Genomic DNA, 22,213 nt, shown 5'->3' on the forward strand with positions numbered 1-22,213 from the left:
CTTGGGCCTTGGGGTTCTTTGGCTCGGGCTCTAATAATTAAATTATTTCATTAATTATTTTTGGATTTAATTAATTAATTTTGACTTTAATTAATTAATTAATTTTTACCAACAGACTCATCATTTCAGATGAAGTCTGAAAAGTTCATAAAGAACACAAAGCAAAGCACCCCTCTAGAGAAGATGTCTCCCAACAGACACATCCCATTCTCATACCTGCTGCGAACAGGTATCCTTCTATTATATATACATCCATCTGCATGGCATTTAGAATACAAAAAATCAATATTCTTCTTCTACAATCTCAAACATCCTTTCTGAGAGAACCACACAGAAGTTCGCCAGAAGTTAAGTCTTCCGGTGCTGGAATTCTAACTTGATCGTTGAATCCTAGTGAAGCAGACGTCCGTAGAACTATAAGCACTGAGTAGGGACGAATTTCTATTTCAAAGACATTGCAGTACGCAAGCCTCGATCTTCAATCTTTCTGTTTTAAATTATTTCGTTGTTCATACTCTATTCAATATTTATTCGTATTTATTATTTATTAGCATATATAAAATTATCACAGCTTTTTGACATATATCCAACACACTTCCTTCCGTTGATTCTATGCTTCATGAATTGCAAGCCGAAGAAGTTCAGGTACAATCTCATAGTCTTTCTTTGGTGAACCCATCGGCTTTGGCAATGTCATGTAGACCTCAAAACCAGCAGCATGGTAAAAATATTGCTCATAATCAATGTAGCTACTGCAAAGAACAAGGGCATTGGAAAAACCAATGTCCTTGGATAGCTCGGAAAGGGTTAAAACAACCACCACCTAAGGCCGCATTTGTTGAATTGCATCCACCCGCTTCTTCGACGGTTGAAAACGATGCCAGCGATAATTGTTGGCGGAGTCAGCTGATTTCATCAGCATTGATGTTAGTGATGAGGAGGAGGCTGGAGAAAATAATGATCCAATACGGGAGCAGGCTTCATATTGTGACAGCGATTCATCCGAATTAGAATTAGATGAACTGGATAGGTTTAAGACAAATGCGTCCTGACAGTGGCAGCTCAAGAGGGAACAGCATGCGACGAGGTACGTTGTGCAGTAATTAGTTTGTTGTAAATGTGGTTCGAGCAAAATTAATTTTCCCATAGTTTGTTTCTGCAATGGGCGAGTATTGCATCCCTTGCATAGGAGGACACAGAGAGTAACACCGGAAAGAAAAGAGCAGATGCACGAGAATCCGGTGTTCCTACCGGAACCCGGGGCTACATTAGCCAATTCATTGTCCTCAGATGTACCCCTGGCTGTCCCTTTTGTTAGACTTTTTTTTCTTGGCTAGGGAATTGAGATTATTTGTTTCTTTTAGTTTTTTAGTTTTTTTATTTTTCCCCTTGTAAATTGTATACTGTACATTTTCTATAATGTTGAGATAAAAAAAAATATTAAGCTCGAAATATTTTTGCATTTTTGTTTTCATTGTTAAGAGTTTTCCCCTAAACCCGAGTTCTCTGAATTTATTTTGGATCTTTTGCTCGAATAGTAAAATTATTATTGGAACTCCTAAATAATTATCAAGCACGCTTTTAGATGTATTTTTATTTTTTTCTTATGCTGATTTCCAAGTGTCAATAACGGCTTCTATAATAAATCAGGAAATCTCCTCAAATAAATGGATCAATGTCCATTGGGGCCGCCCACAATTGGTCATGTAGGTTTACTCATTTATATCTGTATCATGTTTGTGCTCGTGTTCTTATTTGTGTTAACACAAAAGCAGACACACAATACGATATCAAGAGAAAATATGATACAATAACTCAATGTTATTCATCAAAAACTTGAGGAGTGACTTTATTAGCCTAGTATTAATTGAATGGTTTACATATCAAACCTTACGTGCGAAATTTTAATTCATGCAAACATATCACAGCTTAGAAAAGCAAGTTAAATTCTCTTTTTTCTCTGCATTTGCTCGTCTTGAATCCAACCTTACCAATCAAAAAGCAATTGGGGAATCGAGGTTTTAGACCTCCTGCAATCGCCATTTCTAAGGTGCCGACCGAATTTTACGAGAATTTAGAAACACTCAAACACCCGGTTCTACCGATACACTCGATTCAACTCCTGCGTCCAATTTCACTCCGCACCTTAGAAGCGCCCATAAGTTGTAAATGCGATCACAAACATTAGGTTGGACCACCTTTTTCATTGGCCTCGACCGCGTTTCCATTACATTTAGCGTTGTAACTAGGCTTTCAAGGACTTGTTTCTTATTGAGATATTAACGTATCTATGTGCAAAATCCGGGAGCTCCATTGACAGAGTACACTGTCTGATTGGTTTGGACATCGAGCACTGCATACGGAAGCTGCTATAAGATGGCGAAATAAAGTACAACATGGATGCCAGAGCCCTTGACTTCACATATGGTTGGTATTTACTACTCCACAAGCCCCCCCCCCCCCCTTTCTTATCACAGTTGCCTTCAAGTCTTATCAGACGGCGGAAGCACTTTCAAACAAGATGAGTCATTCCATGGACAGAAGCTTTCATCTTGGGCCACATTCTAGCAAACATATGCAACAATAACACAAATCAGAAGACCGTTGTTGGACGGGAATCCAATAATCATCAGCTGGGATGCAATGCACCCCACACCGGACCTCACATGCAAAGAAACGTGTGCAAAAGTCATACACCAACACAGAAACAACAATGGAAAGACATGTCAAGGTGTGCTTTCACCGCTGTGCTTTCAAGCACGCGAATGTGCTAATGAAATCCCTCCAGTCTTAAAACAGAAGTCTACATCAATATATGTATAGAAAACTGGACAAATTCCATAATCAATCCTAACAAAATTGTAATCAGTATATCGCTCTATTAAATGTTAATTAGCAATAATATAACCCTAGTATCAAGCACAAACATACAACAAAACTAAAAAACAATTAACCTTCAGCCAGTAGAAAAACCCCCGCAAGAGATTCAAAACTCTGGGGCGGTCACCGAGAGCTGCCTTAATCTTTCTCTTCAGGACTGCAAAAATTGAAAACAAATTAATTAAAACTAAAATTCAATCAAATTGAAAGGATACAAACAATATAAAGAAAAGGATCTAAATCCTTGGTACTTTTTGGCAAGGAACAAATTATATACTCTATGTCTGCTTCCGTTCGTCTAACCATCCGAACATGTATACAAGCAGTGTCACATGCAAATCCTTCCTAAATATGGAAGGAACAGCAGCCACAAATCTTAAAAAACATTATCTCAACCTACTTTCGTTCAACATATTGATCATTTAAATTTTAGAACCTAACTGATCTATATATTGTTTTAAAATTCAATTCAGACAAACAGGGAAAAAATGTTGAAAGACGAATAACAGTAAATTGATGCTACGCCCCTTTACTCATGCATTATAAAGAAAACCAACCTATGTGCTGTTGTAGATATGAAGGTCTGAGTTCCTCCTCTATTGGACAGGTTCCATTACGCAGATTTCTGTCGTACCCCAATGGCTTTCGGTGAGCCGCTTCTTTCAAGAGCCTTCTATACTCTTCATAGTCATAAGGCCTGTTAAGAATCTTCATAAGCCCATCCCTAAACTGTGAATGACTTGCATCACGAGTTTTAACGCACTGCCCACTGTCTGCATCCACCTATTAATTTGCAAAGCATTGACAACAACCAGCAAAAGAGAAATTTCAGATACTACGAATCAATAAAACTCACTCACACTACGTGTGCTTGCACAAATGCTCATAACTTAGGTGTGTGCGTGTGCGTGTGTGTTTGTGTGTGTATGTAACAGCATAAAATAGAAAAAACAAACCAAAACAGAAATGGGGGAAGATCATACAGCTGCAAATGATGTAAAATTTCTATCAGATGGTTCCACTTTCGTTTCAACATCTGGAGAACTTTGTCCATCATTACCAAGAATCACCGTTCTCCCGTTTGGAGGTGAATATAGCATTTTCTCATCAACAAATTGTAGACAACTTAAAACCTTTATATAGTCTTCATCTGCTAATCCACAGTTGCATACTTGCTTGGCAAAACGAAGACCCTCCATGCAAGATCTTTTAAGAGGACTCTCCTTTGTACTATCTTTAACAACTTTCTCATTTGCACAACCTTGCTTGGTAAACTGAACAGCCTCTACAGGAGGTGTTTTAATAGTGCGCTCCCCTGTGCTACCATTTGCAGCTTTCTTATCTACATTCTTCTTCTTCTTCTTTATCAAGCTCCTTTCATTTCCCGTTATCACAAAACTCGGGGTTTTTCTAAGTTCAGTTTTCTTTTTCATTGGAGAATATTTGAAAGTTTCTGGAGTATACGGAACCTTTAAATTAGGCAATTTATTAAAACGCCCATCTGTCCTATTGAAAACAGGACCCGGATCTACCACTTTTATATTCTTCTTCAGCACTGAACTCTTTTTCTTGGGAACAGAATCTTCCAGAATTGCCCTGTTTTCTTTCCTCATATCATACCTAACAGTTCTTGGGCTCTCAGTCACTTCTCGATTCACAGGAAGGGCAGAATTTTTAAGGCAATGTATCTGTTCTCTCTTCATACCCCTTCTCAAAGTTTCAGGCTTCTCTTTCACCTGAGATTTTTTCAAAGTTTCAGGGGTGTCAAAATCCGTCCCGTCTAGTATCTCATCGTCTTCTTCATACTTGATCAGCTCTGATTTCCCATTATCTCCAACAACTTCCAGTACATAAGACTTTCCATCTTGCCTCAAATTCTCCATGAATATCTTATACTGAGGATCCTCATCATCAATACCATCATCCAAAGACATAAAATGAACGTTGTCATCACCATCATCCTCATACCTACCGTTTATGTGGACATCATCATCATCATCCACAGACCTATTGTTTATGCAGGACTTTACACCTTTCGTCAATTTATCCAAGTGTATCTTATAATCAGGATCCTCATCACCATCACCAGCAAGACCATCATCTGAAGACCTAACCTCAAAGCTGTCATTGCCATCATCCACAGACCTACCCTTTACGTTAACGTCACCATCATCCACAGAAATACAATTTGCGTTGACAACATCGTCATCCGAAGACATACCGTTTGCATTGACATCAACATCATCCGCAGACATACCATTTGCATTGACATCAACATCATCTGCAGACATACCATTTACGTTGACACCAACATCACCAACATACATACCATTTTCGTTGCCATCATCATCTTTTATGACGTTGACATCAGAACGATCATTCCGTTCATCCACCCACTTATTGTCAATATAAGCAACATCACTACCATGGTCAGCTAAAAAAATCAAGAATGTCTCATAATCCTCATCCCGTACTTGTCCTTCAACTTGGATACTGCACTTTCTTCTTTTCTTTGTGGCATTGCCGCAGGAATTGGGCTGAAATATCCTTTCAGTAACACGCTCTCTCTTCCCGCACCTCACCGATCCCATACCATCCTCAAAATCCTTCCTTAAACTGTTGAGCTTTCTTATCAACTTAGTTGGCGCCATTTAGCAACAACCAGCACACAAACACAAAAGCACCTCTTTTGTCTCTCACACTACTTCTACATTATCAAGCTTCTGTTTTCTGAAAACGCAGAAAAAACAAGAAGAAACCAAAACAAAATCAAAACCAATAAAGCAGAAACCAGAACATGCATTGTGACCTACAATCCTTTAACGTCAATGGAAGAGAAAACCCCCTGTTTGGCTTCCGAGAAAATACAGGAAAAAGAAAAACCAGCGAAAGATCCCAATTCCTACACTTTCTTTGAACAATAGCAAAACCCCACAAATAGAAACCTTAAATAAGCAGTAAAGTTTAGGGCTTCCAAATTTTCTAGGGTTTTCTGAGGAACCAAACAAAGGAAAAACCAATTTTTACACTTTGTGTGAGAAAAATGACAAATTCAACATGTGTGAGACTCAAACAAGCATAAAAATAGTGTAAAATAGGCAGAATAATTCCTCAAAAAAAATGCAGAATAATAAAAGAGTAAATAAATTTGGGTTTTACCTCGTTGGAAGAGTTTGCAAGGGTGAGCTCGAACCGAAGAGTGAAGAGCCAGAGAACCCTAACAACCGAAGACACAACTCAGACGAGATCGCAAAGACTTGTGTCCTGAACTTGTCGACTGACCATACGACATACCACTTAACCAAAGGAATAAGTACTGGGTATTAAAAAACGTGGGTATTAAAAAACGTTAGGCTCAAAAAGGTGGTTAGTAAATATTTAAAAACAGCTTGTTTTTATAGTTTTGTATGAAAAAAAAAAAAACTGAAAACGTGAAGCAGTAAAAATGAACTTATTCTCACAGCACAGTAGAAACAGTTTTTTTTTCGAAGCACAACAATATCAAACCAGCCCTAAGTATTAAGAGAAGATATATTCTATTCTATTAAGAGAAGAGGGCTTATCAAATTTTTGCCCATTTTTTTCCTATTTTGCCCTCACTTTTGAATACACAATGTTGACATGAAGAGAGCAAAATAATAATGCAAAATGACAATCATATCTTCATTTTTTCTATTTTACCCTCACTTTGATACATAATATTTACATAAAGAGGGCAAAATGGTAATTTTGTATCAGAATATATACATAAGATAAAAATATGCACTTATTAAGATAAATTGTCCCATCATTATTTTTTCATACAGGTAAATGAAATCATGATGTTTTTTGGATAGTTTGAATGAACTGAAGCGGTTGCGCTTAAGGAGAACGTGGGAGAAAGTGAGCGGTTATTCACACACATAAAGTGTGTGCTCTCTGCTTGTTTATTACTAAAACAACTTGGTTTCTACATTACAGACAAACTCAATACTGCACAAAGGGTGGGTAGAGATGAACAAAGGTTATGGCGGGCGGATAACTGCATTTATTTACTCATAGCAGTTTACAGATCCAGGAAAAATTCTTGAGGGCGTCAGTGAGAAAATAGCTTGCGCAAATTTGTTGGAAGAAAACAACACATACATTTTTAGTGTGGCATTTTGTTGAATAATTAGTGTGCTATAGTTCTCTTCCGAGCCATATTGCATGATTATCGTTAGATGACGATAACTTCCGATCGAGTGTGTTAACGTATATCAACATATGCAAGAAAGTTGGTTGATAAATACCGACAACAGTGCACACAAGACACTACCGAATGATGCAAAGTCTCACTCGGCAATTTTGTTTACACAACCATTAAACTCTCATTCTTTTACAAGGTGAACTTCTCTTAATATTCATTCTTATCCTCATTGTTTTTTTTTTTCTTGTCCCCCTGAACTGGACTTGATCAATTTTATTTGATTTATTTTTCCCTAATATACTTTATTTGGTACTACAATATTTAGTTACTATTTGTTTTTAATTTATTAGCAAACTAAAGAAACCATGGAACAATCCGTTTCATTAAAGGCAGAAAACCGAAACCCATTATACAAAACCGTGTCATGCTTGAAGTTTAACCGTATAGATCGTCTTCTTTGCAAGATCTTCTACAACTTCTCAAATGCAAATTTCTAGGGAGTACCAATCCATCATGAGTTCAAGCCATTTATATTCTACACGCGTCTACTGACCCTTTTGACCCACTGTGAATCCCCTAATGGCTCCAACCATCAAAGGGGCAACAACCAAAACAGCCAAAGAGATTCGTCGGAGTTCGGAGGGTCAACTGACTCCCCCTACCCTTGAGTGGATTAGCCTCTAACCGTTTAAGCCATTACTCATATAACTGTTTACTTGTAGGATAATTACATAAAATGTTATATTCATACCCATAACTATTTATAAACGGTTAACCGTACCCATTTAACCATAACAACATATCCTTTTACCCAATTACCTGTTTTTAATCCGTTTACCTTTTTTTTTATTCATTTACCCTTTCTTATCTGTCTACACTTTTCTTTTAACAACTTGAAAATTATAAATAAATAAAAAAAGTCACAGTTTTTTTTTTATTTCTGATAATTAAACACCAATATAGGCATCGAACAATATTAGTATTTACCTCAAATAGTTGTTTGATTGAGTATATATAATAATTTACACTAAAAGGCGGGAAAATAGTTACTTCTTCGTTCATTGAATAATTCTACAAGTCTATTGATTTAGTAATACATAAAAGTTTTCTACAAGTCTAATGTTCTTACGTACAACAACCTTTCAAAGTTGATAAAGTTTCAATTGCATAAATTTTTGTGTACCTTATGTACCGCCACGTGAATATCATTATTCGAGTTATAAATATGAGTGAAATTATAACACCATATGACTGTGTAAACATCTAGACTAAGAGTAAAATAAATCAAACTCCATAAGATTACAAAGTAAATCTTTTAAAAACTCAGGGTAATCATTATCTTGAATACTAGATGATTCAAACCTCAAAAATATTCCAAAACTAGACTTTCGAACACTCTATGTTTTAGCACGTTTAATTACAAAGTCTCATTGATTGGTTTTCACCAAAAGAGGCCTAATGTATAAATTGAGTTAGTATCCCAATTAATCACCAATAACTCCAAAATAAAAAACAAAAATAAAGATTAATACATACACACACGTGTATATATTTAGGGTTTATCTCACAAATTATCCTTGAAATTGAAAACCGATTAATGTAATCCTTGAAAATAGGTATCACAAATCAATGTGGTCCTTCCGCCACATTTGTCAAAAATTCTGTTATGTGTTGATGTGGCATATAAATGGGTCCCACAAGTCTTTTTTTTTTTTTAATCACAAATGGTCTTTGAAATTGACCCACACCATCAAGATGGTCCTTAAATTTGAAAATTAATGAAGGGTTTTTTTATCATAAATGGTCCCTAAAATTGACCTATATCAAGATGGTCCCTGAAAATGAAAATCAATCAATGTAGTCTCTGAATATTGGTGTTGCAAATCAATGTAGTCCTTCTATTAGAATTCTGCCAAAATTTATGTTAGTATGTTGATGTGACACATGTGGATCCACAAGTCTATTAAATATTGCCACATGGATAAATTATTAACCAATATAAATATTTAATTTAAATCAATTAAAACTAAATTCAAAATAATTAAATAAAATATTAAAAGTTATTCAACAAAAAATTAAAAGTTGCGTTTAGTATAACGATGAGGAGGAATCAATTCGGGCCAAGGAGAGATAGCCATGGGCAGGCTATATCCAGAAGGAGATCATCTGCAATGACCAAGCTGAGGACATCATTCAAGCTTGTCTCAAAACTTCTTCGTTCTTATGATATGATCAATTCCCAGGAGCTTGTTCAACCTTAACTTGAGCTAGCAAGGTGCAGCAATGGCAATAGAGAGAAGGAAGAAGGAAACATATATGTTTTTTGTAAAATTGTATTTAATTCATTTTCATACCGTTGAGAATGGGAGTGGAGCTTCATATATAGCTCATTACAATATTGTGACTTGCCACGTAGACATAAACAGCCAAAACACTTAAACAAAGACCATAAAGAAATACAAAATGTATAACTATACCAAAACAATAACAAGTAACCCTAACTTAATAATTTGTGATCAAGGTGACCACTTAACTCATAACAATATTCCCTCCTTTAAATCAACCTTGTCCTCAAGATTACATAGCAAAATCTCAAAATCTAGCTTTGAAAGCATCATAATCCACCCATGTAGCATCTATGGCATCCTGTCTCAACCACTACACTAAGAGTTGTACCCCAGCAACCATCCTTTGTTTGTACATTCTCCTGCTTAAAATTGTTGCTGGTTTCAAAAGAGAAATTCCATCATCTGTGACTTGAGGTCGTGTATGAAGTGGCAACACATTATTTCCCATCTATTTTTTTCATACCACTCACCTGAAAAACTGGATGAACTTTGCTTCAAGCGGGTAAGCTGAGTTTATAGGCCACTTTTCCCACCCTTTCTAGAACTTGATAGGGACCAAAATACCTTGGCTGTAGTTTGTGATCGCTATGGGTTGCCAAAGACTACAATTGATATGGAACCAACCTTAGGTAAACCATGTCTCCCACTTTAAATTGTCTCTCAGTCCTCTTCTTATCTGCTTGCAACTTCATTCAATTTTTGTGCCAATTCTAAGTTACTATTAAGAACTGCTAAAATACCGTCTCTCTCTCAACCTTTGCTCCACATAGTCAAGCTTAGCAGTGCCAATCTCATAGGGCTGCACATTAGGAGGTGGATATACCCATATACCAGCTCAAAGGGTGTGGACTTAGCTGAAGTGTGAAAGGATGTGTTAAAAGACCACTTAGCCCAAGGAAGCCATTGGACCCATTTCTTAGGTTGACCACTTACAAAGCACCTCAAATATGTCTCTAAACACCTATTCATGACCTTATATTGCCCATCAATTTGAGGGTGATAGCTATAACTTATACACAATTTTGAGCCTTGTAGCTTAAATAGCTCATTTTAAAATGCACTTACAAAAATATGATCTTTGTCACTCACAATGGTGCCAGGTAACCCATGTAACTTGAAGGCATTGTCAATGAATAATTGAGCAACAATAATGGCAGTGTAGGGATGTGACAAAGCTATGAAATGTGCATATTTAGTTAGCTTATCAACCACTACCATAATCACAGTTTTCCCATGACAATTTGGCAGCCCCATTATAAAATTCATACTCACATCAATCCAAACTTATTATGGAATTGGTAGAGATTGCAAGAGTCCAAGAGGAGCAATGTTCTCAAACTTGTTATGCTGACATTGATGCCACTCACTTATGAAGGTTTTGACATCCCTTTTTAACCCTTGCCAATAAAATCCTCTCTTAATCTTGTGGTAAGTTTTCACCACTCGTTGGTGACCAGCCACTGGTGTATAATGATGTTCTTGCAAGATTTTGTACCTCTATTGAGATGTATAGCTCAATACCAACAGTTTCTTGTAGTATAAGAAACAATTATCAATGGAGTAATTAGCAAAGTTAGGGGGAGTACTGTCCTTTGTGATGCAATCAAAAACCTCTTTGAACTTAGCTCTTACCCACTCATCTTGTTCTTATATCTCATCAGCTCATCTAACCACCTCAAATAGGGGTAAGACAGTGCAGACAATTCCGTAAAAACATAAACAGTATTATCTGAAGTAATATCATCATCCAAATGGACCCCAGACAAATCATTTACAACAATGTTTTCAGCACCACTTTTGTACTTGATCTCATAATCAAAGTCCAACAATTTAGACACCCACTTCTGTTGGAAGAGAGTGTTGGCTCTCTGTCCCAAAAAGTACTTAAGACCCTTGTGATCAATCTTGATTATGAGATGTCTTCCTTATAAATAATTCTGCCACTTCTTCATTGCACAGACAATTGCAATTCGTTCTCTTTCATACGTAGATAGACATTGATTTTTTGGTCCCAAGGCCTTGCTAGAGAAAGCAATAGGCCTCTTGTTTTGTTGCAAAACTGCTCCAATTCCACCATTGGAAGCATCACATTCTAATTCAAAAGGCCGAGAAAAGTTAGGTAAGGCTAACACTTGTGGTGATGCCATGATGTGCTTGAGATGGATAAATACAGCTTTAGCTTATTCATCCCAACTAAAACCATCTTTTTTTAATAAGATTATACAGATATTGGCATATCCTTCCATATGCAGGGACAAACTTCCTATAGTACCCTGTGAAACCAAGGAATCTCCTCAACTCTTTGACAATCTTTGGTAAGGGCCAATCCTTAATCACTTGAAGTTTTGATGGATCAACAGATACTCATGCCTCATATATAACATATCCCAGGTATTCCACACTTTTCTACCCAAAAGAACACTTAGATTGCTTTAGAAAAAGTTGATGATGTTGTAGTATAGAGAAGATTACTTGTAAGTGCAATAAATGATCCTCCCATGAATGACTATAAGCCAAAATATCATCAAAGAAAACAAGCACAAATTTTTTGAGATGTGGTTTAAAGATGTCATTCATCAAGTTCTGGAAGGTTGCAAGAGCATTAGTGAGCTCAAAAGGCATCACTAAAAACTCATTGTGACCTTCATGGGTCCTGAATGCAGTTTTCTCAATGACCTCTGGATGCATGAGGATTCGATGATAGCCTAAACTTAAGCCTAGCTTAGAAAAATAGACAACTTCATACAACTCATCTAATAGATCATCTATCAACGGAATAAGGTACTTATCCTTGATAGTTAATGCATTCAATTCCCTATAATTAGTGCACATTTGCCATGTGCCCTCATTTTTCTTCACAAGCAACATAGGGAAGGAAAATGGGCTAGGACTAGGTTTTATGAAGCCTACATCTAAGAGCTATTAGATTGCCTTTTCTATCTTAGATTTTTGTAGGGGTCCATAATGATAGGGCCTAAGGTTAGGCTTCATGACAGAGATGAATGTGGTGATCATGAAACCTGTAGGGTGGGAATTAGGATGGTAAGGTAAAAATTCCCTCAAAGTTACCAAGCAGTGTTTGTAACTCTTAGAGCTGCTAAGAATTGAGGTGAGTAGGTTCCAATTTGTGACCTTTTATGGAATATAGGAGTAGGCCCAAATTAGAATTACCTATCTCTTTATCTATAAGGTACAAGGATACCTCTTGCACCAAGGAAGTGACATGCATGTGATGATGCCATTTGTACTGCCTGTATTATTTTGAGAATTACATGGTAAGCAATTGGAAATCCCAAAGCTTAGGGCTGACAGTGGACAATCATTTAACTTCTAGGACAATATCACAACCACCAAAAGGTAAGGCAAACAGATCAACAACACAATTATAACCCCCTACATTCAATTTCATAAATTTGCAACAGCCTAAACTCTTGACCTTTCCCTCATCAGCTATCATAACCTCTAAAGGTTTGGTAGCTTGTGCATGATGTCCACAATGCTTTAATAGCTTAAAATCAATAAAATTGTGAGAGCTTACTGAATCTAAGAGAACAGTCACTGATTGACCATGGAGAGTTCCTTGAACCTTCATAGTTTGGACCTGTTGCTTAACTGTGGTGCCATAATAAGCACATGAGCTAAGCTGCATACATTGCAATTCAAGTTACATCTTAGGTGAAATCTCAACATTTTCATCATATTGATCAGCAATATCAAGTCCCTCAAGCATTAACAATTGCTTAAGACCACACTTATGACCTCTACTTCACTTATTTACACAAAACTCATTCGAGAGAAGTCATCAACAAATAAGACAAAGTACCTAAACCCTTCTATTGATTCAGTTGTTGGTCCCCATACATGGGTGTGCACCATTTCAAAAAGTTTACTTGTCCTAGACATTGAGTTACCAAAAGGTAGTATAGTAAACTTAGAAAATTGACAAGTATCGCAAGTAAAATGTGATTTACAAAAAGGAAATAGTTTAGACAAGATAACTTCAGAGGCGTGAGCTAATCTCTTATGCCAAAGTTGGTTTTCATCTATGGACTTCGATTGAGCTTGAAGAGCCTGAGTAAAACAGGCGTTCTTGCACAGGTAGTAAAGTCCATTTATGAAGACCCCTTCACCAATCATCTTCATAGTGAGAACATCCCGAAACATCACGTTATTTGGTGAGAAAATGGCATGACAGTTTAGAGTGCTTGTGATCTTTCCAATTGACAGAAGTTGGAAAGGAAAGATTGGTACATGTAAGGCAGTGGAAGGTGTTTTGTGTGAGAGTAAGGTTATTTCTCCTTTTCCCAAAACTAAAACAGTTTTTCCATTTGCAACAGACACATGTGAAGGATTTGAAAAACGTTTAAAAAGATACAAATTTATGATTTTGTTTGTCATATGATTTGTGGCTCCTGAATCAATTATCCAACAATCATTTTCAGTACTAGTTAACAAGGCAATAGTGAATGCTTTGAGTATACATGGTGCTTCATCCCGTGAAACTTTCTCATTTCCATTAAGAAAGCTGGCAAACTGTCCTAATGTGGCTGCATGATTGTTCTCTTCATTTCCTTAAGCTTGCGAACCTCCTCCGGGTCCTTTCCTTTAAAGATAAGCTGCAAACTTATTGATAAGAGACAATGGATTGGCAGTGAACTCCATAGATCCTTGTGAGACAATAGAGGGATGAGCATTAGCAAGTTGGGCCTTGTACTGAGGTTGAAATTGTTGTGAAGACCTTGGTATCATTTTTCCATCTTTGTTGAACTTAGGCTTGAGTTCAGGATGAAGTTCCCAACACTTGTCTTCCATATGACTAACGCCATTGAAATATTTGCATTTCAGGTGTGGATTTCTACTCTTGTACACCTTAGCCTCTAAGGTCTTATAATTTGAGGTATATGCACGAGTCTCAATCAATCTCGAGTTGTGCTCAACATTCATCACTTTCTTCGTTACCTCTTCTCGTTGGATAGTTGCACAAACATTGTTGAAGGTGAGAAGCTCTTGACTTATCAAGGCGTGACTCATTAGATCCTCATACTCAGAGTTCAAAATCCCCAACAACTGGCAGATTCTGTCTTCCTCGGCTCGTTTCTGGAGAATGGCATGATCCGTGGTATATGGAAGGTATACATACAACTCATTCCACATAGTCTTGAGAAGTCCAAGGTGTTGAACAAATATTTTCCCTTCTTGTTAGGCACTGGAAATGTCTTTCTTAAGTTGAAATACATGTGCATGGTTGTTTTTATTTCCATACATATCCTGCAAGGCTTTCCAAAGCTCACATGAAGAATTGAAGTAACTAAAAATCTCAGCAACATGTTTCTCCATGGTATTGATGAAGGAAAAATTTTCTCCTAGCTAAGAACATGTGAGAACATTTGAACACATATGCAAACTAATAACACTTTAAAGTAGGCATGCATTAAAAAACAATTCTAAAAACCCATGACTTTCAAAGCCTAGTGAATGGTGAACCACAAGACTCTTAGCAACATTAAAGAGAATAAAAGATTTTGAGATTCATTACCCTTGAAGCTCATCCTTGTTTACACAAGGGATCCACCTAAGTGGAAGGCCTTCAAGTCACCTCCTAGCTCCTTAGATCTTCCTTGTGATTTTTCTTCCCTTTTGATGCTCCTCTTGCTCCTTAAGGATGTGAGGAAAGGAACTCCAAAAGTACCAAAGGTTTGGTACCTCTAAGTCTCCACACCAAAGATGTAGTGTGAAGAGAAGATGGATGACTTAGAGAGATTTTTTATGCTAGTAAAAGTCTCCCTAACTGGCCGGCCTGTATAGAGAAAAAGAGAGAAAGTTTCTCTTCTTTGCCTCAAGAAAACCCTAATGAGGGAATGGCTATAAAGTTGCCTTTATACCACCTCACAAGTGAGTGACAAACTTGTAATACATCAATCAACTCACTCTCCCTAATGTGGCCGGTTTTAGCTTTGTTCTTGGGCTATTTTTCCATTTAGTTTTAGTTGTCACACAACATAAACTCAATGGGCCTTAAGGACCAAAAACCTTTTTAGGCCCCGAAACTCGAAACTAACTTAAAAGCCCAATACGAACCTTTCGTATAATTAATTAACAAATTAATTCATCTTGACCATTCTCAATTAAACCATTTAATTGCTTATCCATCTCTTTTATATCTTCACATTTATCCTTACTCGGTGTACAATCCATTAGGTTCCATTTAGCAAGGCAGTGGGCGATTATTGCTTTTAACAATCGATTGTGAATTAAAACAACATTTCAATTCTCCCTTTGATGAAGATTATTGTTTGCTAATCTTCAGGACTTCCACAAACCATGAGTGACACCTACAGTATGTCATGGCTACCCAAGCTAAGCTAAGTAGAAATGGTTGGAGAACCTATCCAGTTACAATTACAATGCAATACGGTCCTTCTTTAATACAATACTCTTAATCACATTGTTTGAGTAATAGTTTGTTTCATGTTTACTATCTAATGTGATACTTCTCTATATGATTCAATTGAATATGATTTGGAATAAACTTCCAAAGTCATATTCGTTACTTTAGCCAAAGACTCCCGAATCATATCTCAGAGTATTCTCCCTCCACCATGGAAGGTTAGAGATCCTTTGTTGTGCATTCATATGCCTACATGACTAGATAGCTTGAGCCCAATAATGTCATGGACACTCTTAATGGAATGCCTTTAACATAATCAAAGATCAAGGACTTAATCATTAGACATCTATGATGCCTCAGGTCAAATGACTACTTTGTATATTGCAACTTACAAGTTCTTACATGACATGTATGTTCGAACTCTCTTTTGATCGTTGTTTAGTGTACTCGATTACCCTTTTTGAGCACCTATGTGTTTGTCTTAGTGTCAAACACTAAATGACTTGAGACTAGTCATACTCACGCTTGAGTAAACATAACGCATACTAACCTTAGTAGGTTGTCAATGCTCAATTGGCAATCCTATGGCTAGGAACGTTTTAGGAATGAACATAAGAGAAAGGTCTCGTTAATCTAACTTACTTAGATCACTTCTCTCTTAGATTAAATACATTCCTTAGATTCCCTTATTGCTTAAACACATAATACAATAAATAGTGATTAACAATAAGATTTGCCCTTCATTAAACATATAATAGCTTAACACAATAAGTATTCCAAAAGTTATTACATCAAATGAGTGGCTTTGAGCTCATACTTCCAACAATCTCCCACTTGCACTCAAAGCCACCTTCCCATGTATCTAATACCCATCTTTTTCATGTGGTAGTCAAGTTGGATTTGAGACATTGGCTTCGTTAGTGGATCTGCTATGTTATCGGCTGAGGCAACCTTGAGGACGTTGACTTTCCCTTCGGCGGCGTATGGTCTAATGATATTGAAGAGTCTATCAAAATGCTTGTTCTTTTGATGAGCCCTGGGTTCTTTGGTTTGAGCTATCGCCCTACTATTATCACAGTACAAAGTTACTGGTGATGTAATGGTTGGAACCACTCTAAGTTCAGTAATGAACTTCTTCATCCAAAATGCTTCTTTGCTGGCTTCAACTGCAGCGACATATTCAACCCCCGTCTTAGAATAAGCAATTACATCTTATTTCTTGCTTTTCTAGCTAACAGCCTCACCATTCAGAGTGAACATATATACGAAGTTTGAACTTCTATCATCGATGTCAGATTGGAAATCTGCGTCTGTATAGGCTTCCACCTGCAACTTTGTCGCTTCTCCATAAATGAGGAACATGTCCTTAGTTCTTCTTAAGTACTTAAGAATCGTCTTAGCAGCTACCCACTGTTCTGATCCTGGGTTAGATTGATATTGACTAGTAATGCTCACAACATGTGCGATATCATGCCTTGTGCATATCATGGCATACATGAGACTTCCTATGGCGGATGCATAAGGAATCCTACTCATCTATCATACCTCTTCAGGAGTTTTCGGTCCCATGGATTTAGAAAGGTGAATTCCATGTCTCATAAGAAGAAAACCTTTCTTCGATTGTTCCATTTAGAACCTACTTAGCACCTTATCTATGTACATAAATAGGGATAATCCAATTACATTTCTGGATCTATCACGATAGAGCTTTGTCCCTAATACATAAGATGCATCTCCCAAATCTTTCATATGGAAGGTTTTGGACAACCATACTTTTATAGAAGAAAGTACTACAGTGTCATTCCCAAATAGTAATATTTCATCTACATATAACACTAGGAATACAACTGCATCCCCAACGACCTTTTGATAAACACAATTGTTGTCTTCACTTTGAGTAAAACCAAACGATTTGATTTCAATGTCAAAATGAATATTCCAGCTCATGGAGGCTTGCTTAAGTCCATAAATGGACCTCTGAAGTTTGCATACCTTAGTTTTTTCAGACTTGGACACGAAACCTTCAAGTTGAGTCATATAGAGCTCATCCTCTAGGTAGCCATTCAGAAATGTTGTCTTCACGTCCATTTGCCATATCTTATAATCATGGTATGCAACTATAGCAAGCAAAATCCGAATGGACTTAATCATGGCTACATGAGAGAAGGTTTCTTCATAGTTAATCCCTTCTCGTTGCCTGTAACCCTTGGCTACTAGTCTAGCCTTATAAGTCTCCACGTTCCCATCAGTGTCTATCTTCCTCTTGAATACCCATTTGTTTCCAACATGTACTATACCTTCTGGAGGGTCTATAAGAGTCCAGACCTGATTTTGATACATGGAATCCATCTCGGATTTCATGGCCTCTTGGCATCTCTTTGAATCAATGTCAGACATTACTTCAGTGTAGTCTATAGGGTCCTTTTTTGTGTCATTGTCACCTAGAAGGTGGAATTGCCCAAAGTCATTATCCAAGCCATACCTCTGAGGTGGCATGCTGACCCTTTCAAATCTACGTGGAGCTAGGGGTTCAGGAACATGGTTGTCCGTCTGTTTAATGCTTGTTTGTGGTTCATTAGGAATTTCCTTTAATTTTATCATTTTCTTGCTACTTCCATTGAGAACTAATTCATCCTCAAGGAACATAGCAGTTCTGGCGACAAAGATTTCTAGTCGTCAGGGTGATAGAATTCGTATCCCAAAGTCTGTTTGGAATACCCCACAAAATAGCACTTAATAGACCTTGCTTCAAGGTTGTTTGCTTCAAGCCTTTTTACGTAAGCCGAACAACCCCAAATCTTAATGTGATTAAGATTTTTTCTTTTGCCATGCCATATCTCATATAGCGTTTATGGAGCTGACTTCGAAGGCACTCTATTTAGCAAATAAGCTCCTGTTTGTAGTGCATATCCCCAGAACGAAACTGGTAGGTCAGTAGAACTCATCATAGAACGAACCATGTTCATCAAGGTTATATTTTTTCGTTCAGAAACTCAGTTATGTTGAGGAGTTCCTGGTGGAGTCCACTGTGATATTATTTCACACTCTTTGAGGTAGTCTAGGAATTCATTACTTAGATATTCACCCCCTCGATTTGATCTTAGGGTCTTTATCTGTTTCCCAGTTTTGTTCTCTAGTCATTCTTGAACTCTTTGAACTTTTCAAAGGATTATGACTTGTACTTCATAAGATACACATAGCCAAACCGAAAGTGATCATCGGTGAATGTGATATAGTAGAAGAACCCTCATCATGCTGTAGTGGACATAGGTCCACATACATATGTGTGGATTAACCCTAATAGTTCTTTGGCTCACTCTCATTTCCCAGTGAATGGAGATTTAGACATCTTTCCCAGTAAAAAAGATTCACAAGCGCCCATTTGGTCATTACCCAATGAGCTGAAATATCCGTCTTTCAACATCTTGCGAATCTTATCTTGGTTTACATGTCCAAGTTTAAGATGCCAAAGCTTAACTCGGTTAACTTCTTCTCTAGCCTTTGTGGGTTTTGAGGTATTCCTGCTGTCAATACAATGTAAACCGCTATTAGTCTCTAGGTGAAAAAATCCCTCGATCATATTACCATGAGAGATAATACAACCGTTCAAGTATAAAGAGCAACTCATTTTGTCAAACAATACTGAGTGCCCATCTCGTAAAAGCATAGAGATGGAAATCAAATTCTTTATACTTGAAGGAAAATATAAACAATTTTTAAGTTCCAAGACTTCCCTATAGGGCAATTTTAGCATGTAGGTGCCTACTGTTTTTGCAGAGATTTTAGTGCTGTTCCCAACTCGCACAATCATCTCCCCATTACGCATTGTCTTGCTCCCTGTCAGTCCCTGCAACGAATTGTAGATATGTTGACTAGCGCTTGAATCAAATATCCAGGAATTAGAGTTTACTGTAAAAGCACTTTCTATGACAGAAATAGTCCCTTCAAAAGTTCGTGTCATAAGGCTCGCAATGCACACCTTGTATTTCTTCTTCCAATGTTCATCCTTTCCACAATGAAAGCATGTTCCTTTGAATTTTCTTGCCTTTTTCTTATGCAACATTTTCCTTGTGATTGCATTATCACTCCCACTGTCCTTTTTGAAACTTTGTTTAAATTCACAGCACATGTCAATTATCTCGGTAAAAGTATGATCGAATCTATTCACTTTATAGTTTACTATAAACTTAGTGAAATCATCCGAGAGAGATGCAAGGAAAAAGTCTTGGGCCATTTTCCCATCGATGGAAGTTCCTAAACCCTCAAGATCTTGAAAGATCCTTTCCATCTTTTGTCCATGTTTTTGAACCGATGTCCCCTTTGCCATTTTGGCATTCAATATACTACAAACATTTGAGAATCGTACATTACTTGTCTCAATGTCATGCATCTTATGCAAACTTTCAACCATGGCACAAGAAGTGTCCATGTGCTCATGTAGTTTCTTAAGCTCTTCACTAAGTGAAGTGAGGATTAAGCATTTGGCTTGTAAGTCATCCTCAAAGTGTCTAGTATAATTTTGACACTCTTCCTTTGAAGCTAGTTTGGTAGGAGGTACATGAGGAGGGGATTGCTTGAGCACATACGATATGTCATTCATCTTTGAGACATTCTCAATGTGATGATACCAAGCAAGGAAACGTTGGCCCTTAAGGCCCTTTTTGTCAAATATAATGGTAAGTGTAATCAGTGTTCTAAAAATCGGCCTAGGCGCTATAAGGTGGCTAGCCGCTCTGAGTAGCCCATAATCGAGAGAAAAATTGGCAAAAGGATTAGGCAGGCGCGGAGGCAGCTTAGGCGGTGCTTGGGTGGCCTAGGCGGACGACTCGATGACCTAGGCGGTCTGGGCATTTTAGACTTTTTGTCATTGCAGACAGCTGGGTTCTTGTTCTGGTTCTGCCTTCTGCATTTGAAGAATATGAAAGGAAGAAGAAGAAGTTGAAAGGAAGAAGAAGATATAAATGAGTTTCTCTCTCTTCAGACTCCCCCACATTGATTTAATTTTTTAAAATTAATTAACTTCTAATCAATTGTCAGATAACATACATTCAATATTGTGTGGTGTGCCCCACATCCCTCTTTGGTGCAGTGTTCCCCCACCTCCCTTTTTACAGACTGTAAACCACGTTTACCCTTTTACTTTTTTTTTAAGTTCATTCACTATATAATAAATAATCTTTAAAAAATATTTATTAAGTAATACATACTTATTATCAAATGAACTTTCATCTTATACCATCAAATTCATTAAAAAATATAAAAAAAAAATCTTATCTATTGGAGAGACATTGTTGGATAATTTTTTTGCATTTTATCATTCTTTTATTATCTTATCCATGAATTTCATACAAGTATAATTTTTTTGTAAGTGTCAATATGCACTTATTTACAAGATATACAATAAATTTACCTAAATCCATCTAGGCCGCCTAGGCGCCCGCTTAGACCCCTCCTAGTCGCCTACGCGCTAGGCGCTTGCCCGCCGCCCATCTAGCGCCTAGCATTTTTTAGAACCTTGGGTGTAATTATAGGCATGTCGTTAACTACAAAATATAACAGAAATCGTATTAGATTGTTGATTTTGAAACTACTTGATTGGGTCTTAAATCAAATAGTACCACCCACTATTTTTGGAAAATTCCACATCCCTCTAAATGGAATCCGAGAGTTATGTTGAATTCTTAGCGGGGTATGGGAGACTCACCATTACCAAGCCCACCTCAGAAGAATATCATATTGGCTAGCAACAATAATGATGAGAGGATAACGCTTTAGCCATTTACAACTTTTGTAATTACCCATCTGATTTGGCATCTAGAGAATGATGCCTTAGAAGAATATCATATTGGCACCATTGCACTTAGTTAAGTCATTCCCACCATGCTAGTTCAAGTAGGGGTTCAAGAATGGCCCATACTCGTTGCCTACCTTCACTTCATCATATGTTTATAGGCTTCTCCTGAATGTAAGCACATACTTTGTATACCCCAGAACTAGATGAATACGGTGTATAAGTCACAAACGATTGGAGCCCACCACAGTGGAAGGCCTACGAAGAGATGTTGAAAGCATCTCTCACTTATCAACTTAATATTCATTTTGTTAAGGGAGTAGTGTTGGGCTACATCAATTTCATTTTAGGTCTTAGGATGATTATGAACCGTTTTATTTGATCCAACATGAGCCTTTTGTTGGACCTTGGGTCTAAGGTAGGTAGTTGTTGATTTTAGTTACGCGTTTATCTAATTAAACCATCATTTCCTATTGGGCGTTGGACCCAACTATTCCAATTAGCTTGCAAATAAACAAAAAGGAATACTTGAAATAAAGAGAAGGGCTTATGCCCTTTTACAACACATTTGAAGGACTTATGCCCTTTTACAACACATTTGAACTAATCAAATTACATTCAAAGCTTAACTACTTAAC

General features: G+C 37.1%; 1 protein-coding gene across 1 annotated transcript; it reads right to left on the reverse strand.

Moving 5' to 3' along the window:
- Positions 1-1,803: 1,803 nt before the first annotated feature.
- LOC126632109 (uncharacterized) lies at positions 1,804-6,170 on the reverse strand. Its single transcript, XM_050302338.1, has 5 exons — positions 6,040-6,170; positions 3,864-5,610; positions 3,438-3,663; positions 2,955-3,037; positions 1,804-2,564 (listed from the first exon to the last, which is right to left on the reverse strand). The coding sequence occupies exons 2-5, from the start codon at positions 5,529-5,531 to the stop codon at positions 2,484-2,486; spliced, it is 2,058 nt and encodes a 685-aa protein (XP_050158295.1). The 5' UTR covers positions 5,532-5,610; positions 6,040-6,170; the 3' UTR covers positions 1,804-2,483.
- Between the last annotated feature and the right edge of the window lie 16,043 nt (positions 6,171-22,213).

The sequence above is a fragment of the Malus sylvestris genome, chromosome 8 (assembly GCF_916048215.2).
Source record: "Malus sylvestris chromosome 8, drMalSylv7.2, whole genome shotgun sequence".
Lineage (NCBI taxonomy): Eukaryota > Viridiplantae > Streptophyta > Magnoliopsida > Rosales > Rosaceae > Malus > Malus sylvestris.

What these genes read in the sequence shown, in the direction of transcription:
- LOC126632109 (XM_050302338.1), bottom strand. Translation starts at nt 5,531, where the DNA reads ATGGCGCCAACTAAGTTGATAAGAAAGCTCAACAGTTTAAGGAAGGAT. An exon ending in ATTTTACATCATTTGCAGCT is followed by an intron (nt 3,664 to 3,863) that starts GTATGATCTTCC and finishes GCAAATTAATAG; the next exon opens with GTGGATGCAGACAGTGGGCA. An exon ending in GGTTTTTCTACTGGCTGAAG is followed by an intron (nt 2,565 to 2,954) that starts GTTAATTGTTTT and finishes TATGTTTGCTAG; the next exon opens with AATGTGGCCCAAGATGAAAG.